At 41.6% G+C, this 23,915-nt stretch overlaps 1 protein-coding gene across 4 annotated transcripts in view; it reads right to left on the bottom strand.

Annotated features, from left to right (window-relative positions):
- The window catches only part of Psme4 (proteasome activator subunit 4), a 114,644-nt gene that overhangs the window by 76,693 nt on the left and 14,036 nt on the right, over positions 1-23,915 (bottom strand). For 2 of the 4 annotated variants that reach the window (XM_052198767.1, XM_052198764.1), the window contains exons 2-4: positions 14,136-14,276; positions 13,310-13,426; positions 1,175-1,240 (exon numbers count right to left, since the gene is read on the bottom strand). The exons of 1 other annotated variant lie outside the window; for it this stretch is intronic. In XM_052198767.1, coding sequence (XP_052054727.1) covers positions 1,175-1,240; positions 13,310-13,426; positions 14,136-14,276 — 324 coding nt within the window. The remainder of the gene's footprint in view (positions 1-1,174; positions 1,241-13,309; positions 13,427-14,135; positions 14,277-23,915) is intronic. One more of the 4 variants, XM_052198765.1, reaches the window with a different exon arrangement.

Below are 23,915 nucleotides of genomic sequence, written 5' to 3'. Positions count from 1 at the left end.
GGCCATGGATACTGGTTTAAATACATGACCCAAAATAGAATATTTTAGATATCAACTGGACCATAGTCAAAACTGGTCAGATGCAACAAATCAAAGGGGTATCATGAAGTGAAACTTAAAATGAATCTGTGACTACTTACAATATGATAAATACAAATAGAAATAGTAAAATGTTCAAAATTCAAGTGCAGGACAGGGATGTTAAGGTTTCAGAAATTTTATCATTAAACCTTTTCAAATTCTTCAAGTCCAGAGGTCTGTACTATTTCTCCGAAAGCTTAAGAACTAAACTATAAGGAAATTCCAAGGAACAAACTCAGACAAGCACCTAATGTATTATTTAACATCAACCTAGAAAGAAAACTGCAGCCTCATGACTAACTAGACATCATCTTTCACTTTCAAACTGGAGGTGAGTCAGCAAGTAACTCACCAGGTGATTTTCAGATACCAAAAAACAGACAATTAAACAGTATACTGGGCATAAACTTTTCTCTACATATGAAGCTTCTTGAAGCCCATGGCTGTACTTAATAGTCAGGATGCGCTTCTAATAAGGCTATTCAAATCTGCAGGGACAGTTAAATTATTTCTGTGTGCTTACAATACTCAATAAACACTTTTTATCGGGGGAACAAATAGCACAGATCTTGGATCTTCTTTCAGTTTGAATTGAAGAGCCAGTTAGTAACAAATTATAGAATCAACAGGTAGAAAGCCCACTGGTTAATTTAAGTTCAGACTTTAAAGGTAAATTCTGAAACATGAACTGTCTTTCTAAGTAAAGAAAGGATACAGGACCCCTTGACTTCCTAATGTCTGTGCTCACCTTAACTTTCTATTTTACTAGTTTGGTAGCAACTGATTTCAGATTTAAATGTTGCAGAAATCCTGGTCTTTCTCCTAAGTAACTTCACTACACAAAGAAGGAAACCATTCTAACATTAGAAACTGTTTCAAAACTTAAGTCATTAAAGTGAACAGCTAAGTGTTGCCTTCATTCTAGAAGCAAGCACAGGAAGTTAATGACAACACTCCTGTGACTTGTTACCAACTCAAGGGGTTTAGAGCATGATTTCATTCACATAAAAGTCAATTCCAACCGATCTTCCACATAAGGCCTGCACCATGGAATTTATGCTCTTTATTCAGAAAAGGGTACAATCTCTCTAACCTGTGATATCTGTATAGTGACCTTTTGTGATTCTTGTAATCTCTCAAGATGAAGGGAACAATGTTTCTGTTTAAAAATAAAATAAAAGGTTAAGGCTAGATGCTAGTAATTTTTAGAGGGAGTGAATAATCACTACTTAAGTTCCAATTGTTGGAAATTTATAGTACCAAACTGGTAACTCTAACTGCTAATGTTTTAAAAGTGATTTACAGAGTGACTAAGCTTTAGATGGAGTTTCTCACACCCCATTTTCTCTTAGAAATGGTAGTTCATTTACAAAAGAAGGCCATGGAGTACACAATGCTTCAGTTTGAACCTAAGAATCAGACAAATCTGAATTTGAATACCAAGTCCATTGTTCATAAGAATATAAATATTACAGCTTAATACTTTTCATCATGACAAATAATACCTACCCTCTCAGAAAGCTATTTTAAAATTGAGATGATATATTGAAAGCTAACAACTATTAATTCATACTTTGCAAAAAACCATTGCATGTGAAGCTTCACAGAAACAAAAACTTGTGCACCTTTAACTGTTACAGCAATTCTCATGAATTTATGATTCAGGACATAACACCCAGATGAGAAATCTCTTTTCTGTACAAAAAGTGAATTCTTAAGTTCTTGTTCCAGTTTGAGCCTCATGTAAATTTCTCCATACACTTCAATTTCCTCATGATGACACTAATGTTCTCTGATGGTCCCAAGACAGGACAGGAGAGTCAACCATTTCTGCTCCCCATTACTAAAAAGTGAACTTCAAAGTCATGGAGGTTGTAGCCTGACTCTCCTAGTTCTTTGTAACTGTCAAGATAAGATTAGCTTTTCTTTCATTAAAAAAAAAAATAAAGAGTAATTTATTTTATGTGTATGAGTGTTTTGTCTGCATGTATAGCTGCATCACTACATGCCAGGTGACCATGGAAGTAAGAAGCTGGAGTTACATACAGATGGTTGTGAGTCACCATGTAGGCACTAGGAATCGAGTCCATGTCCTCTCTGGAAGAAGAGGCAGTGCTCTTAACCACTGAGTCATGCCCAAGATTTACTTGTAAATCCCAAACACATGACACATGACATATTCAAAATAAAAATAAGCCCCGAGTATTCATACATTCAACTGAACTAAAATTTCTGTGAGACTAATTCTGTTTGCTTTTTTACATATGAACTGGGAAACAATAATAATGGTGCATTCCTTCTTTCCCTGCGTTAAAGTCCTAATTAAATAGTATTTTTTTTCCCTAATGAAGTACCACTTTCTTCATGTAGGAGTCAGTTTTACCTTCTCTTTCTAAATCTAAACAAACTCAATCAAACACTTTCCAGGACCCATCTTTCAAAATCTAACACTGTTGTGTTCAACAGCATTTTTTCATAGCCATTATTTTATCTGTTTCAAATAAAGGACATCATCCTCATCATCATGAAGGCAATGTTAGCACTAATTTTTCATTAAAATCAAAGCGTTTTTCTAAAATAAATGTTACTGTCATCATCATCCTTCCTATCATGTAAATTTAGCATGATTACTTCAGAACTTGAACAGTGTGAACTATGTGTGTCTGGGGCAGGGGATACCTGAGGATGCCCTAGGGCTGGAGTTACAGGCAGGTGTCAGTCTCCTGACAGGTGCTAAAAGCCTAACTTGGATCCTCTGAAGAAACATGTTCTTTGAATTGCTGAGCCATCTCTCTCCAGCTCATGAATATCCTCACATTATTCATTATTCATTCATCATTATTCCTCACAGTGCTGGGTCAGTAATGAGTGACAAGAAACCCCAGAGTGCAGAATGTTATTTCCATTTAGCAAACTGGTAAAAGACTTATGCGATCTCAAATTGCCCTTTGTAAACCAAGAAAGTGAGTGTAGTGACACTCGCAATTCCAGCCCTAGAGAAGCAGTGGCAGAGGGACGTGAGTCTGTGGCCAGGCTGGGCTATATATAGCAAGATTCTTGATTGTGTCAATAAAGGAGGCAGAAACCAACTGAAGAAGAAAAAAAGATGGGACTTCTAGGCTCCAGGAGGAAGAGAAGGAACACAGAAAAAGGATTCAGACCAGGCTTTGGATCAAGGAGGAAGCTACAGACATGTAGGTCTTAGGGTTCCTAGAGTTTATAGTCTCTGCCAATGAGTGGGGGCCAAGGAAGATGGAGGGAGCTGGTTAAAACTGGCCAGCTGGCCCTTGCCAGACCTGAGTGAGACCAGGGGTGACTGATCTCAGAGCCTAGTCCGGAGCACTGCAGGCAGAGCTTCTGGAATAGCCGAAGCTTGATTTTTTAAAACTTGCATGCAAAAAGACCTGTCTCAAAAAATAAAAACAAACTGAGAGGTGGTAGTGCATGCCTTTAATCCCAGCACTCGGGAAGCAGAGGCAGGTGGATTTCTGAAGTCAAGGCCATCCTGGTCTATGGAGTAAGTTCCAGGACAGCCAGGGCTACACAAAGAAACCCTGTCTCAAAACAACAACAAAACCAAAACCAAAACAAAACAAAAACAAACAAACAAAAGACTGAGACAACAAAAGCAAATGACCCTTTGTTAAATCACTAGAGAAGCTGGGCTAGGGTCAATCTCAGAGGTACAACACTTGCTTATAGCAAGTTAAGGCCCTGGGCTCAATTGCTAACAACAACAACAACAACCTGTAATGGGATAGTGGTAATGGGATAGCGATACAGGTAATCAAAAACTAAGTTCCAAACAAATGGTAATGGGATAGAGATACAGGTAATCAAAAACTAAGTTCCAAACAAATGGTAATGGGATAGAGATACAGGTAATCAAAAACTAAGTTCCAGGCCAGGTGTGGTGGCAGGACTGCTGGGAGCAGGAGGCCAATCTAGGCTACACAGCAAGGCCCTAGTCCCTCCCCTTAAAATAAAAAAAAATAAAAAAAAAAAAGGAAAACTAATTTTTCCTACAGACATATTACTATGAAAAAATAGTATGTATAATATATAAAGTAAAAACACCAAAAAGGAAAAAATACTTAAAATTTGTTTTTAAAAGAACATTAATATGTGACAGGACATGGATAGGAAACAGGAGTCAGAAATACAATTTTGTATTTTGAACTAAATTTAAAAATCTACCAGGTCAGGTGAGGTGGTGCACTCCTTTGTCCCAGTACCCAGGAGTACCCAGTACCCAAAGGCAGAGAGTTCTCTGTGAGTTCAAAGCCAACTTGATCTACATAGTGAGTTCTAGAACAAACAAGGCAACATGGAGGCCTTGTTTTAAAACAAACAAAAAAACCCTAAAAACTTCTTTCAATTACCAACAATCTCAGTACTTGAAATCTGAGATGCAAGACAAGGGGAAAAAATGTTATTATCTTTGCTCTAAACAGGACCAACTTTTAAAAGCAGAATGAAATACATGGCAGTGGTTTCCATAAGAATAAAACATAGCAGGCACACAGAGTTGAAGGGCTAGAAGACAAACACTTAACAAATGAAGCACTTCTGATTTTAAAAAGCCATCTAAAAATAGTACAAGAACAGGCTGCCAAATGACAAAGCTGTTTCAATATGTCAAAATACATCTAAGAAAGAAATATGGAAAGGAAAATATCAAATCTAAGAAAGCAAGTCATATAAAATGGCTCCTCCTAAGTTAAAGGACATTAAGAACTAAAATGTTGGCAAGAACTAACCGCCTTATTCTTGACTATAAAAGCTTATAACATCGCTATGCCAAAACAATGTTAAGCAGAAAAGCAATAACCATCCAAAGAGTTCCCTTGCAGGAATTCAGCAGAACCATGAAGTGTTGGGAAGAACAAGGAGGTCCAAGGACCACTGTAAGCACTGCTGTGTGCCACACTGGTTTCTCTGGCATTTCTGCATAAGGGCCAGTAACAGCAGTTTCAATTCAATGCAAAGCAGAAAGGAGGTAGGACAAGAAATAAAAAAGTTTCAAAACTGAATTCATAAAATTAATATTATTCCTTTGTTTAGGAGACAGCTGTTTCCCCAGTGCTGAGATAAAAGCTGTGTAATGTACACCCAACTTTTCAAAACTGAATTTCCTGAAGAGAAACAAAGTAACAAATCAATGGTACACTTTACAGTGTAGTCCTTGAAAAGGCAGGTACACAATACTATGTGTCAATCACCGTAGATCAATATAGCTGAGACTTTCTAAGAGCACCAATTTTAGTTTGAGGCATATATGAAGAAAAAACCTTGTACAGATAGGAATATATAAAACAAAACTTATAAAAGTCCACAAAGCCCTGGGAACATGGAAGAAGACCTCACACAGGGAAAAAGCTCATGCCCTAGAAAGACCTGTTCTTATAGAACCAAAAAATAGGGGGGAAAAAAGCATGATTAAAGCAAAAGACTGCTGCTGTGGTGGCAAATGCCTTCAATTCTGGGGAAGCAGAGGCAGGTGAAATACTGTGAGTCTTTGAGATACATAGAAACAGGATGGGCTGGAAGGTGGATATAGTTGGGTATATCTGTGTGTAAGTGTTGGTGGGGCAGAATATTTGAACCTAGTGTTTCACACATGCTAGGCATGTGCTCCACCAGAATAAACCCCAATCTCACAGGGTATTTTTAATGACTTTTAAAAAATACTTATTTTTATTACTTTTAAATTATGTTCATGTGTAGGTGTGGGGATGGGCACATGCACATAAGGGCAAACACATCCAATTTCCCTGGAGATGGAGTTACAGCAGGTTACTGTGAGTAGCCCAAAAGGATGCTGGGAACTGGGGAACCAAATTTAGGTTGTCTGCAAAGAGCAAAGTGCTGACCATCTCTCTAGGACAGCATAGGACACTATCAAAAGATAATGAATGAGGAGAACGTAAACAACCTTTAGTGGCCAAAAGCTAGGAACATAAAATTTCCTATAATTTGTGAACTATACCAAAATAACAACAAAAAAATGTACGAAGCTAGGTATGGTGCCACACTTCTATAATCCCAGCACTGAGAAGTATGTTTAAAGCAACTGGTTTCTTTTTTTAATCTGAATATCTAGTGGAACATCTGAAAGTCTTAAAAACACTGTATTATTGTTGTTTTTAAAGGCAGGGTTTTGCTTTGTATCCCTGGATAGCTTTCTACATACTATGTAACCCAAGCTGGCCTCAAACTCATGGCAAACTTCCTGCTTCAGCCTCTTGATGCTGGAGTCAGATGCATGAATAATTTCACTCAGACTAACGGTTTTACAACCAATCATTGAAGTAGCAGTTGGTAGAGTGACAAAATCATGCCCTGCTGAGGATGCGGTTGGGTTGGTACAGTTCCATCTCCAGCAATCCCACACACCCTGGTGCACAAGCTGCAATCCCACACACCCTGCCTGGTACACAAGCTGCAACCCCACACCCCATGGTACACAAGCTGCAATCCCACACACCCTGGTGCACAAGCTGCAATCCCACACACCCTGGTACACAAGCTGCAATCCCACACACTCTGGTGCACAAGCTGCAATCCCACACACCCTGGTGCACAAGATACAATCCCACACACCCTGGTGCACAAGCTGCAATCCCACACACCCTGGTGCACAAGCAGCAATCCCACACACCCTGGTGCACAAACTGCAATCCTACACACCCTGCCTGGTACACAAGCTGCAACCCCACACCCCATGGTACACAAGCTGCAATCCCACACACCCTGGTGCACAAGCTGCAATCCCACACACCCTGGTACACAAGCTGCAATCCCACACACCCTGGTGCACAAGCTGCAATCCCACACACCCTGCCTGGTACACAAGATACAATCCCACACCCCATGGTACACAAGCTGCAATCCCACACACTCTGGTGCACAAGCTGCAACCCACACACCCTGGTACACAAGATACAATCCCACACACCCTGGTGCACAAGCTGCAATCCCACACACCCTGGTACACAAGATACAATCCCACACACCCTGGTGCACAAGCTGCAATCCCACACACCCTGGTGCACAAGCTGCAATCCCACACACCCTGGTACACAAGCTGCAATCCCACACACTCTGGTGCACAAGCTGCAACCCACACACCCTGGTACACAAGATACAATCCCACACACCCTGGTACACAAGCTGCAATCCCACACACTCTGGTGCACAAGCTGCAATCCCACACACTCTGGTGCACAAGCTGCAATCCCACACACTCTGGTGCACAAGCTGCATGCTGCTGTCACTCTTCTACAACGTGGCCTGAGACACAGCAACAGAGCAGCACTAGGGAACTGAGGGCAGTAGATCTAGAGCTCAAGGCCAGTCTTGATTCTGGAGTGCATCTGAAACCTAAGGACAACACTAGACAAGCATGACGTTTTCTTTTTCTTTTTCTTTATTATTAGATATTTTCTTCATTTACATTACAAATGGTATACCCTTTCCTAAAAACCCCCTTCCCCCCTACCCCTGCTCACCAACCCACCTACTCCCTTTTCCCTGTCCTGGCATCAAGCCTCTCAGGACCCAGGGCTTCTCCTCCCTTTTGATGTCCAGCAAGGCCATCTTCTGCTACATATGCAGCTGGAGCCAGAGGTCCCTCCATGTGTACTCTTTGGTTCGTAGTTTAGTCCCTGGGAGAGTTTTCTTTTTCTTTCTTTCCTGTTTTTCTATTGTTAAGACAGAGTCTCTGGGCCTTGGCTGCTTAGAACTCATGTAAACCAGACAGGCCTTGACTTAACAGAGTTCTGTCTACCACACCTAGCTATGGATTAGTCTTTGAGCACTGAATTCCAGATCTTTTTTACTAATTCTCTTCCCAGAAGCCTACTGTACACATTTCTTCTGGATTCACATTATTTCCTCTTTTGCCTCTATGTGATACGTCTGTTGTGGTATTCTTTATTCTAAGCCCCAATATGTATTTCAATGCCAAGTTTTCTTTTCTCATATGTGTTTATTTCTTTATTTTTATTTTGTTTTGCTTTTTGAAATAGATTTTCATTATATAGTTCAACTTTCCTGAAACCAATTCACTATGGTGTCCAGGCTGGCCTCTAACTCACAAAGATCCACCTGCCTCAGCCTTCTGAGTACTGGGATTAAGAGTGTGCATCATCATCATGCTTGGTTTTATCTATTTATTTGATTTTGTGACTGTTTGGTCTGCAGTACATTTGTGCACACTGCTTGCAGAGGCCAGGAGAGGGTGTCAGATCCCCTAGAGCCCGTCATAAGACACTGTGACCTGCCACGTGGAAGCAGATTCACATCTTCTGTAGGAGCAACCAGTGACCCTGACCATGGCACCATCTTTCCTCAACTTTTATTTTTTGTATAAAATGTTTGCATCTTTTCTTTTTACAATCCAAAAAACTTATGTTAAATAAATCTGATTTTGGTTTCTCTGTGTAGGCCTGGCAGTCCTGATCTCACTTTGTAGACCAAGCTAGCCTCGAATTTACAGAGACCCATCTGCCTCCACCTCCAGAATACAGGGATTAAAGGTGTGTACCACCATGGCTCACTTAAGGTAATTTTGTTTTAATGACATGTTTCAAAATACTTTATAATTCTGTTTTAAAGTGGTACGTATATATTCATGATTTTTAAGGTTATTATTCTTGTGGATGTGTGCATGATGTGGGGGTAGGATATATAGCATACGTGCATGAGGTCACAGACACTCTGTGAGGTCAGTTCAATCATTTCAGACATCAGGCTGCGGACCAAGCACCTTTACCTGCTAAGCTAGGTAGCCTGCCCAAAAGTACTGTTTGTATTTAGTTTTGTCACTGAGTATAGAGAATGAATTTGACATTTAGTGCTAGAAATTGAGCTGGGGGCCTTACAAGTGCTGAGCACACTTTCAAAAGGAAATTATACTCTCACCCTTTTTCCGGTTTGGTTTGCTTGCTCTCTTAAACTTTTCTGTAACCCTTCCCTTAGATATCCAAGTACTGTGTTAGTCACCATACTGATTGTTTTCTCTCTCAGTTAATTTAGTTTTGTTTTACAAGATTTTTTGTATGTGCATTGGTGTTTTACCTGCATATATGTCTGTGTGCAGGTGTCAAATTCCATGGAGCTGGAGCTAACGACATTTGCCAGCTGCCATGTGGGTGCTGGGAATTAAACCTAGGTCCTCTGGAAGAACAAACAGTGCTCTTAACCACTGAGCCATCTCCCCAGCCCTTGGCAAGAATTTTTAAAAAGTACACAGTACCATTTACTTTCCTGGTGGATTTTAGTTTGTCTATGGTTGGAAAATGTCCTAATTGTGAGATAAGAAACCTCAAAGACAAAATAATTCATGACTACATCTTGAACAGATGTCTTGAATACACTTGCTCCAAATCCCACTACGGCCTAAGTTCACAACTGCCTGTAGTCATGTCTCACTGTTCCATTTATATACTTTCATTCTTCACCACCAAATCTATCATCTAAAAAGCTTTAAAAAAAATCTGCCATTTGCAGTCACATGCAAGAAGTTCAGACTGTTGACCTAGGCCTTAGATTCGAGGCAATTTTATCAACATGTCTAAGACAGTGGAAGAAATCATACCAGTGTTTAAAATTTTAACTTATGAAAGACAAAAGTTAATGCAGACATATAAAACAAGTGTTCTTCAGGAAATCAGTAAATAAGTATGACAAATCACTCTGGGATGTAACTGAAAACTGTTAATTAAACCTAAAGAACAAGTGGGGTATTTATGCCAACAATACCAGTACTTGGATGCAGAGGCAACTGGATTATAAGGCCAAGGGTAGTCTGGGCTACCAAGAATCTGAAGCTTAGCTACCTAATCTACCTAATAAGAGCTTGCCTTTAAAAATTAACTTTTAAGCCAGAAGGTGCTGCGCGCCTCTGATCCCAGCACCTGACAAGCAGAGGCAGTCGGATCTCTATGACTAGGAGAATAGCCTGGTCTATAGAAGTAGTCCCAGGATAGCCAAGGCTACAAGAAGAAACCCTGTCTTAAAAAACAAAAAAACAAATAATTTTCAATTTCTAAAAGTAAACTTTAATTACATATTTTAAAACATCTTAAGCCAAATTTGCAAAGAGCATGGATACTAAATAATTGGTGGGAAAGTGATTACAGTAGGCAAAACCCTGTCAAGAAGATGATACTTAACAGTCAAGTCTGAGACAACTGCCTAGCAGCACAAAGTAGTAAATGATCATGTTATACTTTGCACATTTAAAATACAAAAGTCTTAAAAATTAGGACTTCAATAAATCATGATGTACATGCAAGGAACCAATAATCAGCAAGACAGTCATAGTCTTAAATGTTACTAGGAAATGACAAAAACCAAGGACTGGCATTTGAGTAGTTTATATCCTAAGTGTAGTTAATTAGTGTACTGGCTAGTTTTGTGTGTCAGCTTGACACAAGCTGGAGTTATCACAGAGAATGGAGCTTTAGTTGGGGAAGTGCCTCCATGAGATCCAGCTGTGGGCCATTTTCTCAATTAGTGATCAAGGGGGGGGAGGGCCCCTTGTGGGTGGTTCCACCTTTGGGCTGGTGCTGTTGGGTTCTATAAGAGAGCAGGCTGAGCAAGCCAGGGGAAGCAAGCTAGTAAGAAACATCCCTCCATGGCCTCTGCATCAGCTCCTGCTTCCTGACCTGCTTGAGTTCCAGTCCTGACTTCCTTTAGTGATGAACTTCCTTTGAGTTCCAGTCCTGACTTCCTTTAGTGATGAACGTGGAAGTGTAAACTCAATAAACCCTTTCCTCTCCCCAACTTACTTGTTGGTCATGATGTTTGTGCAGGAATAGAAACCCTGACTAAGACAAATTGGTACCAGGAGTGGGGTATTCCTGTGACAACCTGACCATGTTTTGGGGAGGACTGTGGAAGGACTTTGGAACTTTGAGCTAGAAAAGCCATTAAAATATTTAGAGCTCTGTGTAAAGTTCTGTAGGAGCTTGGAAGACAATGTTAAGAACAGTGCAAAAGATGGAGGCCTGGCTTGTGAAATTTCAGAGGGAAGATTAAAGACTCTTACAGTGGCCATGTTTTGATTGTGAAGATTTTGTGGTTTTGGTTAGCTGGGGCTGAAGAATCAGCTGTGAGTAACAAGATACCAGAACCACTAAAGCAAACCTTTGTGTTACTGGGACTATTGATGCTGGTTACCTGGAGCTAAGAAATTAGCAGTGATTAAGAAGAGACCAGCATTACTGAGATGAAATCTTCTTGGAAGTGTTTTCTGAGAGCACAGAGAGTGTGTTCCAGAGATAGCCACAGTTGTATTTTGTGCTGTGGCTGGACTTGGTACTGTGTAAGAGTCACCCAGATGGTACTGGTTTTGAAGGCATGAAGGCAATTGCAGCCTCAGTTGCAATTGATGGCCCAGGACTTGAAGGGGTCATGCATAGGAGCAGAGGCTTGTCACCATGAAGAGAGCCTATGAGAGGCTACTGGTGAAGCCTAATTACAGTAGAAGTCAGCAGTGTTTTGGAGATGCCAGTGCCATGAGATGACCACCAAGAACAGCAGCAGCAGTGGAGTACAGGCAGCAGAAGCCTAGAAGACAAGCTGTGTGCTACAAAGGGTAGAGCTGGAGAAGTGACCCACGCCCTTGGAGGAGCCCGGAAGATTGTGAGTTGGATCCGAGACATTGAACCATTGGAGTTTGAGTTTTGCTTTTGGTTGTGACTGTGCCCTGATATGTCTCCCTCTTGAAGAAAGAAAGTATTTTAGTGGAGCCCACAGTTAAAAGACTTTGAATTTTTAAAAACTTTGAATTTTAAAGATATTGGACATTTTAAGGTGACTGAACTTTTAATATGTAAAGACTGTGGGACTTTTAAAGTAATTTAGATCTTGGGGATGAATAAGAAAGTAAGGGTTGAGGCTTAATAGTGATGTGTTTGTGTGTCAAGTTGACAAGGGGTCAATTGTACTGGCTAGTTTTGTGTGTCAACTGGACACAGGCTGGAGTTATCACAGAGAAAGGAGCTTCAGTTGGGGAAGTGCCTCCATGAGATCCAGCTGTGGGCCATTTTCTCAATTAGTGATCAAGTGGGGAAGGCCCCTTGTGGGTGGTACCACCTTTGGGCTGGTGCTGTTGGGTTCTATAAGAGAGCAGGCTAAGCAAGCCAGGGAAAGTAAGCCAGTAAGAAACATCCCTCCATGGCCTCTGCATCAGCTCCTGCTTCCTGACCTGCTTGAGTTCCTGTACTGACTTCCTTTAGTGATGAACTGCAATGTGGAAGTGTAAGCTCAATAAACCCTTTCCTCTCCCCAAATTGCTTCTTGGTCATGATGCTTGTGCAGGAATAGAAACCCTGACTAAGACAATTAGTATGACTGATACTTTGTCCAGGCATGTGAAAACCCAGCACTTGAAGGATGAGCAAGAGGACCATTCAGCATGTTTTGTCTGTAGTGGGGGTGGAAGGACCTACCATTTCTCTAACTGTGTATAGTGAGTGCCCTGTGAAAGATGTAAGGCCCCTTAGTTAAAACACTTACTTTACTTAATGAATTAAAGTACATAAAATGCCAGATTGGGGTGTGGGGATTGGGCTGTGGAATGATGGCTCAGTGGTTAAGAACACTAGCACCTCTTACAGATGACCCAGGTTCAATCCCTAGAACCCACATGGTGGCTTATAACCCAATCTGCAGCTCCAATCCAAGACTCAAATGCCCTTTTCTGGCCTGCAAAGTCTGCTAATCACATGTAGTGCACATGAACTCATACAATCACATACAAATGAAAATAAGTAACTTTTTAAGAAGGAAAAAAAGAATGGCAGATAACCACTGCATCTAATAACAAAAGAATGATAGGAGTATGATGAGGGTGGCTGTCAGAGATGTCTCAGTGAAAAAGCTTTGAGTAAAAATACAGATTCAAATAGCTTCAAAGGGCAAAGTCAATTTCCATAGAAATGAGCACATTAAAATATGAATTTGCACTGGGCACAGTAGTATCACTAGGGAGGCAAAGGTGGGTGAATCTTGGTGAGTTTAAGGATATCCTGGTCTACATACATAGTAGGTTCCAGAACAGCCAGGGTTATGCCAAGAGAGCTTGTCTAAGAAAAAAAGAAAAAAAAAGAAAAAAATAGAAAAAGCATTTGCTAATTTTAACCCATTTTTTTCCCATTGTATTCAATACTCTAAAAGCACAGGTGGCCAGGCCTCAAAGAAGTACTTTAATACTTACTTAGGAAATGAATTTAATCTCAGGTGCTCTGTCTTAGAATATAATATTCTTTCTACCATGTCATAAAGTGGTCTCCAAGGTAACTCTAAATCATCTCTTGAAAGAAGTTCCTTTTTTCTAATTAAAAAAAAAAGAAAAGAAATATATGTAATCATTTATACAGGTGCATGATTATTGAGTATACTACACAAAGAGGACAAGTAATCAAAGTGTGTTTGTTTTGCCTGTCTCTGCTCAAAGGCACTCACTATTAGAAAGAGCACTAAGGAAAAACTTGGTGCTCCTCAACACCAAAGCAGTGCCTATTAGAGAGAATATTTAAACTTGTGCCACCATTACTGTAGAGGAATGTCATACTTTTACACTTTTTTAAGATTTATTTTCTGTGTGTGAGTGTTTTGGCTGCATATGTGTATGTGCACAATGTGCACACCTGGTACTCTCAACAATCAAAGAAGGTAAGAGATATCCTAGAAGTGGAATTACAGATAATTGTGAGCTGGCATGTGGATTCTGGGTCCTTTGCTAGAGCAGTGAATGCTTTTATTTCTCTGGCTCTGAAGTTTTCTGTTTTGGTAAAACCATATGTGTAGTTTCTACCCTTCACTGGGTACAAGGATAGTTTATATATATCCCATGGAGCAAACAATAAACAAATATAAAACCTAACCACCTATAGTTGAACATGTACAACTAAAAGTTTCACAGAGAATATAAATTTTTAAATCGAAACAGATAGTTAAACTTTGGGAAACTGTTCTCAAAACTGATTCTCATTAATTAAAACAAACAAAATCTCTCCAGGAGTAACAGAAAATAGACTTACTTTAATAAGTTGATCAAGAGACGGGCAAATCCCTGCATCATGCTGATTTCTAGTTTTGGAATTGATACCAGCTCATACAATAACTTAATAAAAAGAACATGATCTTCTTTGCTAAATTTTCTCCCATAAAGTCGGATATAACTGCAAAAGGAAAACAAAGCTGTTAAAAATAAATCTAGTCATTCATGTTCCTTACCACATTGTCCATACTAAGCTTAAGCCCATGCTTAAATACATGGGAAAAGACATTCACACACACACACATTTATATATATAAATGCCAGTGTGTGTGTGTGTGTGTGTGTGTGTGTGTGTGTGTGTGTGTATAAAATCCATTGCTCAGTCTATTTTAAAAAAGGAAATCAAGTAAATAAGTACAAAAATTTATAAAGGAAATCCTGTAATGACTTGGGAAGTAATAAAGGAAGATCAGGAATTCAAGGCCAGTTTGGATTACATGAGATCCTTCAAAAAAGAACTCCTGCCTGTGAAATGTCAAGAAAGTAAGTTTATAATGCACGGCTTTAAAAGAAAAGAAAAGGGGGGGAAGGGGAGCCAATCATGAATGTGATGGACCTTAATTTTAAATACTACTAAGTATTTAATATTTATACAAAATAATTATTCGGTACTTTAATCAACATATTTTCAAGCATTTAATAATAAAGCCAAGTTAGAACACTGTTGTCTTATCAGATCACATCTGCAGTAAATTTAAGGCCTGACACATTCTACCACTACCTACAATACCCCTACCATTTGTGGTACCCTCATAATCTCAGCAGTAAAATGACGGGTAATATTAAAAGTTCATAGCCAGTCTGATTTACACAGTGAGTTCCAGACCAGCCAAGGCTGCATAGTGATACTCTCCAAAAAAAAAATAAAAAAACCTAAATAAAAATGAGCTGACAAGTATTCAACATATTCAATTTTTAACTTAGAAAAAGCTTTGGTAATAAACAAGCTTAAGAGTAATAAAGAATGTTCATGTCTCTTGCTGTCTCTTTTAGGTAGGATCTCACTATACAGCCCTAGCTGACCTCAAACTCACAAGAGATTCACTGTGAGAGCCAAAGTTATGTTCTAAGTTTTAATAACTGTGCATAAGAGATCCACAAAACAAAAATGTCTCTCACCTAAATGCCTCTTGATCAAGAACAGAAACTCTCTGAGATGCTGCTGTTCGTGTAATATAACTGAGGAAACAGACTGCCTCCATCTTAGGTTTCAAAGCCATCTTATAGCAAAGAAAATCGAGGTTGAGTCCTATTTCTGATTAAGCCTCTGTTTCTCAAGGATTGGACTATGCCTCAGTTGCAACATTAACTACAAATGGTCCTGGTGATGCCTATTCCAGGAATGGCAATCATGTCATTGTTTCAAAAAATTGTTTATAACCATCTTGCAACCTTAGCCTTGTTTCTAAGGGGTTGTTATGGCTAACTTATTATAACTACCTTGCAACGATGTCTTTGTTTCAAGCACTTTATGTTTATGTTCTAGTCCTATAACCCTACCTATCCCTTCATACCCTGCCCAATCAATTCCTCCATTTGGAAACCCACCCTAATCCAATGTTTACCTCTCAAACCCTACCTTGGGGTTGGGGGACAGCCCATGTACACAAATAAAAAACCTTGTTGTGAATTAATTGATTGCGATAATTAATTTGGCCATAATGATTTGAATCGGTGGTCTTTCTCCTCTTAGCTTTGGGATTAACATAACAAGCCACATTTCCATTTCTCTAAACAAGTTTGGTTGATCCAAATGCACACCTAGACTAGCAGAAAGTGCATAAGGTATGTGCTTGTCCCAAATGGATGAAGCACCTGGCCAGCACGGCTCATGGACACTGGAACTGGCCTCTCTTTAGGAAATCCAGCCCTGCCTGCCACACAGTAGCATGCATCAGTTGTTCTCCATGAGGTCTTTATATTTTTAAAACCAATATCAATCATCTGGGTGACTCGGATATTACAAACTTTGGCTGCCAGCACAAGTTATATTCTTATATAAGAACATATGAAGGTGCAATTGTAATACATTATTAAGGAAGCACTGTTTTTAAATCCTCTTTCATAAACCTTTTCAGGATAGGAATTACCATATAAAAATCCATCCTGGAGACGTGTTGTTGCCTCCTTCATTGGTTTTTACTAGGTTGTAGTGAGATTTTTGGAATTTTGGCTTCTTTAAAAACACAACAATATTCTAAGAATATGTTTTCATTTGGGGGCTGCAATTAATTGACCATAGCAACTGACTATGTCTTGTGCATAGTCAGAAGACATGGTTTTACGAACTGCAGACAGTTTCTGTGATTATGTGTCATTTGAAGGAACTTTTCAGAGGCTATATAATGCTAGAGCCCATTGGCAGGGTTGGTGGTGGTTGTCATTTGTTAGTAGTCAGGCTCAAAGAAGAAACAGGAAGAAAAAAACTAGATTCAAGCTCCTCCCCACCACCCCCCTCTGTCTCCCTCTCTATCTTCCACTCTCTGCCTTCTATCCTTTCTCTCCTATCTAGTAATAGGTGTAAAACTAAGAGGATAAAGTATGGGAAAAAAGAAGAACCCACAAAATAGCTAAATCAGGCTATAACATGTGGTCACCTTTAACCAAGATGGTGGTGAAGTCATTTGACAGCCATCCCAGATGGCTGCCAGTCAAATGGCTGCCTTCATCCTGATTTTGGGGGAGGGGGGGAAAGGGGGAAACACTGTGATGGCAGCAAATCACAGGCTGCTTATATCAAAAGATGTAGTCACAGCACATGATTCCTTTAAGATTACCTATGTATAGATATGCTTATCAATCCCATGTTATCCCATGCTGTGATTTTTAAATTAACTTTTTTCACAGATTTTTTTTTAAAGCTGTTCTGCTTTGCTCCCTTTTCCCTGTTACAGAGTCAGGTAGCTTGACAAAGGAGATAGAGAAAAATTTTAATAAGATATGCTTGGGTCTAGAGACGGGAGAACCCTAATCCAACTCTAGAGCCAGAGCCATGCAGGCAGGTGACGTCTTACTTCTTGCCCTGGATGCTCATGGCCATTTTCTAAGAACCCCAGAAAAGACCTGGCCGGAATTCATCATCCTGGCTAGTATTTAATTAAAACTTGCTTCAAATTTAGATCAAAATTGGGGTAGTGGTCTGATTCTCACCTGGTAAGATTAATACAACCTACCTCTGCTTCAGTGCCAGGATTAAAGGTGTGGAACACCACATCCTGCCAAGGTGTTCCTTTCTTAGTATTGTTGGGGTTTTGTCTAAGCTCCACCCCACACCTACCTGGCAATAGCCAGGTATGCCCCGCCCCAGAGATCTGGCCCACTAGAAGAGGGGCTACTTGCCCCTCCTCTCCCTTTTTGCTCACCGCTCTCCCACATACTCTCACCTCTCTGCCCCTGGGGCTCTTCCCCCCTTCCACGTGGTCATGGCTGGCCTCCTCTCCCCCTCTCCCCCTCTCTCTCTCTCTCTCTCTCTCTCTCTCTCTCTCTCTCTCTCTCTCTACCTCTCTCTACCACTAACTCCCATCCCCTATTCTGAATAAACTCTATTCTATACCATGTCTGTGTGTGTGTGGTCCCTCAGGGGCAGAGGTGCCCAGGCAAGGGCCCGCTTGGACACCTTCCCCCACGCCACCTAGCCACACTCACCTAACTCCTATACTCCCCCCTTTAAGCCTCATCATCCTGCTGAATCCTTCCTGCTGAATCCTTCATTGGTGCGTTGGCCGGGAACGAGAAACCATGGGATATTAAGCCTCTTTCACCAATGGGTAAGTCTTACCCTTCCCCCACTAGTCAGAGCAATAGTCTCTGCACTTCCCGTGTTTCCCTGCAGGACCGCGCTGTTCTGTCGCTCCTTCCCTGTGGAACTCAGCGGCGTGCAGCGGCAATGCCCCACGCAGCGAGTGCCACCAGGCTCGGCTAATTAATTCACTCCTGCATCTTATTACTGGTTTCCCTTGTTTTCCCGCGCGTGGGCTTGGCGGCCCGCGGGGCTCATGGCACGCTGGCCACGGTTGCGGTTGCTCCCGGGGCCCCGCTACCAAGCCCTGGCCTTGGCTCCGGCTGCCAGAGTGGGCGCCACCACTGCCACTAGCACCCCGGCCGCGAGCCCCTAACACGCAGCCCACGCCAGACCCCCTCCCTCGCCAGAACTGCTGCCGAAGCTGCCGCCGCCACAGCTTCTGCGGCAGCTCCGCCCCTCCGGCGCCCTTGCTAGGAGGCACTGCACGCTACCTAACTTCCTACTTCTGCTGCTGACAGGAAGTTCCGCCCTGCGCATGTGCAATCACTGATGCCTCCTCAGCTCTCAGAGTCCGCCACAGCAAGCCAACACTCCTTTCGCGTTGCTGCGCCCCACCCCCCCCCACCACCATACTGTCCCGCTCTGCTGGCTACAGCGCAAATTTCTAGGGCCTTTACCTACAAAAGCCTAGCCACAGCCCACGTCCCCATCAATTCTACTACCCGATTCTCTCACTGCTCTATGGCTTCTCCCTACCACCCCGTCTTCCCTCTTCTACACTTCGTGGTCTCCCAATGTCCTCTACTGTTACAGCAGTCCATGACTGGTCTTGCAGCCATGCACAGGCAGGTGAAGCAAGGTTGGGGGACCGGGTCCCACAGGCAAGCGGTCCACAGGTCCACACTGGCTTCCACGTTCCCTGATATCGGATTGCACTTCCTTAGCAAACACCATCGGCCTAAAAAGGTAAGGTCTTTCGGTTGGCTGGACGGTTTCTTAAGTTCAGAAGGGATCTGGCCAGTCTTTTCTGGAGCTAAGTGCCTCTCCAGCTAACACTCGTTTTACGACACTCACAACCCCAGGTGTCTCCTACTCCAGAAGTATTCCTGAGTCTCCCCATTGGCTTCCAGCCACTCACTCAAACCCTGGCCAGGCGGGATACTTCTTCCGGCTTTTGCCTCAGCTCCCAGGGGCCCTCACGACGATCTGGACCCTCTGGCTTAGCTGCCGTTATTTGTTATACACTCTTCAGGACACCGATTGTGTAATAACAATGCCCCCACCCACCTGATGGGTAATAGTGTCTTTGCCGGTACCTCCAGGTACCCTACTGGGATGCCTCCTGGAAAATCTCGAGTCTCTAAACTAATAAACCTCTACAATAAGGTCTGGACTCAATATAAACTAGACAATAATTCAAAATGGCCACCTAATGGCACCCTAGATCCAATTGTTTTAAGGGATCTTAATACATACTATCAGCAATCCGGTAAATGGGACCAAATCCTATACGTTCAAGCTTTTATCTATCTCCGGTCTAAGCCTTATCTTTGGGCTGCCTGCTCCCCATCTGTGTCCCCACACCCTTAGCTCATTTATTCCTATAGCCTGAGTGTTCAAGTTGATGTTAACAGGCCTAAATCTGCCTTGACACCACAATTTTATCCACTGCTGCCAGCTTTCTTTCTGTGATCCTAGCATCTTTACTAACCAAGGCAATATACTTTCCTCTACCTATACAACCTGTCAAAGCTACTTAAGATTTCCATTCCTAGTCTCTCTTTAACTATTGCTCTCCTATCTTGCGCTCAATCTTGTCAGAAGTTTGTTATTGTTATTAGATTTAAGACAGACAGAATTCCCAAAGGCCTGACAGCTTCTCCCAGGAGGTCTCAGAAGAAAGATGGACACCGCCACAGGATGCTGCCTGAAAGTGCAGTGGACAAAACCGGATACCTTGAGTCAAATGACTTAGCTAAACAAAGGTAAGCCATTTCTCATGTCATGGGTATCCATTCCACAGAGAAAAGCCGTGCATCTTCTGCGTTTGAAAGCCAGACTGACAGCCAAAGCCGCCAGAGACCAGAGACCACAAAGAACTGCTGGCTACTGGAATCTGTCATTCTTTAATAATATAATTGCTAAGTTATTGTTTATTCCTCGGACTTCTGACTACATTGACAGCTAGACAGTTATCTCCTTACCTAAACTCTGTTTCCATTAAATGCTTCATATTTCCTCTCCTTGCTCTGTCACTTTCCCAACCTTCAATTCTATTCCTTCTGATCCACAAAGGCTCATCTTAAAGACTGTTCATGTGGTTAACTCATGTTGTTATCTCTTTAATAAACTTGTTAGCTACAGGAAACCTACTCAAATCTACTGCTCATGGACCAAGTAGGCTCCATCCAGATAAGTACATCTGCCCAAGTTCCCACTTTACTACCTTTCCAAAGGGTGGGATTCCTCTGGGTTTCAATTGTACATCTTAAGAAAATTTTCCTTTCTCCCAAATGTACTTAGTCTTATTCCCTAACTATACTAATGTGTTCCAACATCTTGTTAAGTCCAGGCCCTTGCCATATCCAGGACAGCTCCAGAGAAGCAACCTTCAGATGCTCCAATCTCCTCTCAGCTTCTCCAGACGCAGACAGCTTCTACTGGACCTGTTCTCCTGACCTATCTTCAAATGGCTCTACAAATCCTGGACAGCAAAGAAGCAGCCAGTCTTCCTGAGACTGGACAATCACCCCCCCCCATACCCCTTTCTCTAGGTTCTCCAGAGACACACCGCCCCAATGTCAGCATGAAGCAGCCAGATCACAACAACGACCCTATTCCTGCTTCGCCGTATGCGCCATCACTTCTTTTCTTTTTTCTTTTTCTTTTATTAATTAACCAAACATTGGGGACTGTTGGGGTTTTGTCTAAGCTCCACCCCACACCTACCTGGCAATAGCCAGGTATGCCCCGCCCCAGAGATCTGGCCCACTATAAGAGGGGCTACTTGCCCCTCCTCTCCCTTTTTGCTCACCACTCTCCCACACTCTCTCACCTCTCTGCCCCTGGGGCTCTTCCCCCCTTCCACGTGGTCATGGCCCGCCTCCTCTCTCTCTCCTCTCCTCTCCCCTCCCCTCCCCTCTTCTCTCTCTCTCTCTCTCTCTCTCTCTCTCTCTCTCTCTCTCTCTCTCTCTCTCTCTCTACCACTAACTCCCATCCCCTATTCTGAATAAACTCTATTCTATACCATGTCTGTGTGTGTGTGGTCCCTCAGGGGCAGAGGTGCCCAGGCAAGGGCCCGCCTGGACACCTTCCCCCACGCCGCCTAGCCACACTCACCTAACCCCTATAATCCCCCCTTTAAGCCTCATCCTCCTGCTGAATCCTTCCTGCTGAATCCTTCAAGTATATTTAAGGAATAAGAAGTAATTAATTCGAAATTTATTCACAACAAATTACTAGATATGTAAAGTCCTAAACCACGTTGAGGGTCATTGGTGGACTTAAAATACTCACATTAAAAACAAAGTACAAGGCAGTGGTTACCCACACCTTTAATCTCAGCACTTGGAGGCAGAGGAAGGCAGATCTCCAAGTTCAAGGTCAGCCTGGTCTATGGATTGAGTTTCAGGACAGCCAAGGAGGTACTGAGAAGTCCTTGAAGAGAGGGGGAGGGGGAAGGACAGGGGGAGAGAAAGAATTATTACTCCCATTGTCTAAAATAAAATTAAACTTATGCCTAATTCTCAAATGTTCTAGCTTCCAGGAACACCATAAAATTCTTAATCTATTCAGACATTTCCTTTTTTAGCCAAGCTGGTTTACATAATGAGTTCCAGAACAGCCAAGAAAACATAGTGGGACCCTGTCTCAAAAAAAGAAAAAAAAAAAAAAAAGAACGAATGAATGAGAATACTCCTTTTATTTTCTTAAGCTATCTTAAATGTATTTAGCTCTTCTTTGTCATTTCCAGGTACAATGTCATTGTATCTCTTTATTCAGTCAGAATGTATGGTAGAGGAGAAAGAGGAAATGGGGCCTGAGATTTCTTTTTTTGACTCTGCCTGTAATTATTGTTTCTTAATCATATAGTCTGGTCAAGTAAGTGGGTACATGACAATAACATATGAAGACTCTAAAATCAGGCGTGGTGACACATGTAAAGAGAAGCCCAAGTTCTAGGTTTGTTGGACTTTGTTTCAACAAGAAAAAGTGAAAGACCTGAAAATCCAACAGCATTCTAAACAAGTTTCCAGCTTCCTGAAGCCTCTTACTCTTACTATATAAACTTAGAGGAATGAAACCCACAGTCATCTACGTGCTACTAAAATTGAAAGCATACTATCCTTTAAAAAAAAAAAAATAGCAATGCCAGGCCTGGTAGCACACAGCTTTGATTCCAGCAAGCAGATCTCTTTGAGTTCAAGGCCAGCCTGGTCTACAAAGTAAGTCCTGGACAGTCAGGGCTACAAGGAGAAACTCTATCTCGAAAACCAAAAGAATAAATCATCACTTATATATACTAAAGACCCTGCCAGGACTCAGGTGCCCCAGGCCCTCCACATCTGTGTTCCCTATAGTCAGAATGCTCCCATATAAGAACTGGAAGAACATGCTCTAATAGACTGAATAAAACTGCTCTGCAGCCACTGCATTTACAGCAGCAGACACACAATAAAGACATGAATTTCAAGTGTTAATACTGTATGAAGAAACCAATGAAAAGGCTTCCTCAAAGGACTACAGTTGGTGAAAAGCTAAATATTTTAAGAGAATTCCTCAGAAATCTATTTCCTTTATCCCAAAATCCACAAGCAGTTCTTTCTCAGCCTTTCTCAAAATATTATGCAAGAAATCTTTCCAAAGTGTTGGAACACGAATCATGGAATACACACACACACACACACACACACACACACACACATATGGAGAATTCTGAGAACTTGTCAGAAAACTCCAAGAAAACAAAATGAGAGACTTGTAACTTCCTTTCCTCCATAACATGTAGTTCTTGGGATGTAATTCCAAGCCCTTCCCAAGTAGAGTAAACAGGAGTGGATTTACTTCGTCATTATTATTTAGATAATGTTTCCAAGCACAAGTTGTCCTTGACTGTAAGTAGCCTAAACATGTGACCTCTGCTCATATGACCTTGTCAACCTTCAAAACAGCCTCAGAAAATAAACTGCACGAGGCTCTGAATAAAGTGACTACTACCTGAGACTTTAGTGCGCCTCCTTGTCAGGCTCCACTCTCCTAGGATCAACGAGAGTGGTGACACTGAAGAATACAAAAAGTACTAACCAGAAAAAGAGATTAAAAAAAAAAACTAATTTCGCTTTTAGATAAGGTAAATGTCAGTTTAGTAAAGTGCTTGTTTAGAAGGAAAGAGTTCAACCCCGGAACCCAAGTTTGTTTAAAACAGGAGTAATAATGATCCCTGTAATCCCAGCACTGAAAAGGCAGAGACAGGCAGATTTCTAGGGCTTGCTGGCAGTCAGCCTGGCCCTCTGTTCCAGGTGGTAAAAGACCCTATCTAAAGGAAACAATCAAAAACGTACATGGTGCTTGAGAAATCATACCACTGATATTATAGTATCATTAAAAATTAAAAGTCAAATTTAATACTTGGAATACATATATGACAAAGAATGAATATTCAAATTTTCTCTCTCTCTCTCTCTCTCTCTCTCTCTCTCTCTCACACACACACACACACACACACACACACACACACACGCACACACTGCAGTTGTTAAGACAAAGACAATTTTTAAAAGTTCAAAGGGCAGGGCAGATACCTGTTGGGGATTGGTTCTAATGCTTTGATTGAATCAGGAGTCTGTCCAAATGCTGAAAGTCCCTGCCCCCAATCAATTTTTTCAATCAAAAGATGCCAGTGACCAACAGCTGGGCAAAGGGAGATGGGGTGGGACCCTTAGATTTGCTTGGGCCAAGACTCAGAAGAGAGAAGAGAAAGAATCTCCAAGCTTCTTAGGGAGATCAGATTTAGAACTG

This window comes from Apodemus sylvaticus, chromosome 11, assembly GCF_947179515.1.
Source record: "Apodemus sylvaticus chromosome 11, mApoSyl1.1, whole genome shotgun sequence".
NCBI classification, from domain to species: Eukaryota; Metazoa; Chordata; class Mammalia; order Rodentia; family Muridae; genus Apodemus; species Apodemus sylvaticus.
Note: the sequence above shows the minus strand (reverse complement) of the source record. Positions and strands in the feature narration are given on the sequence as shown.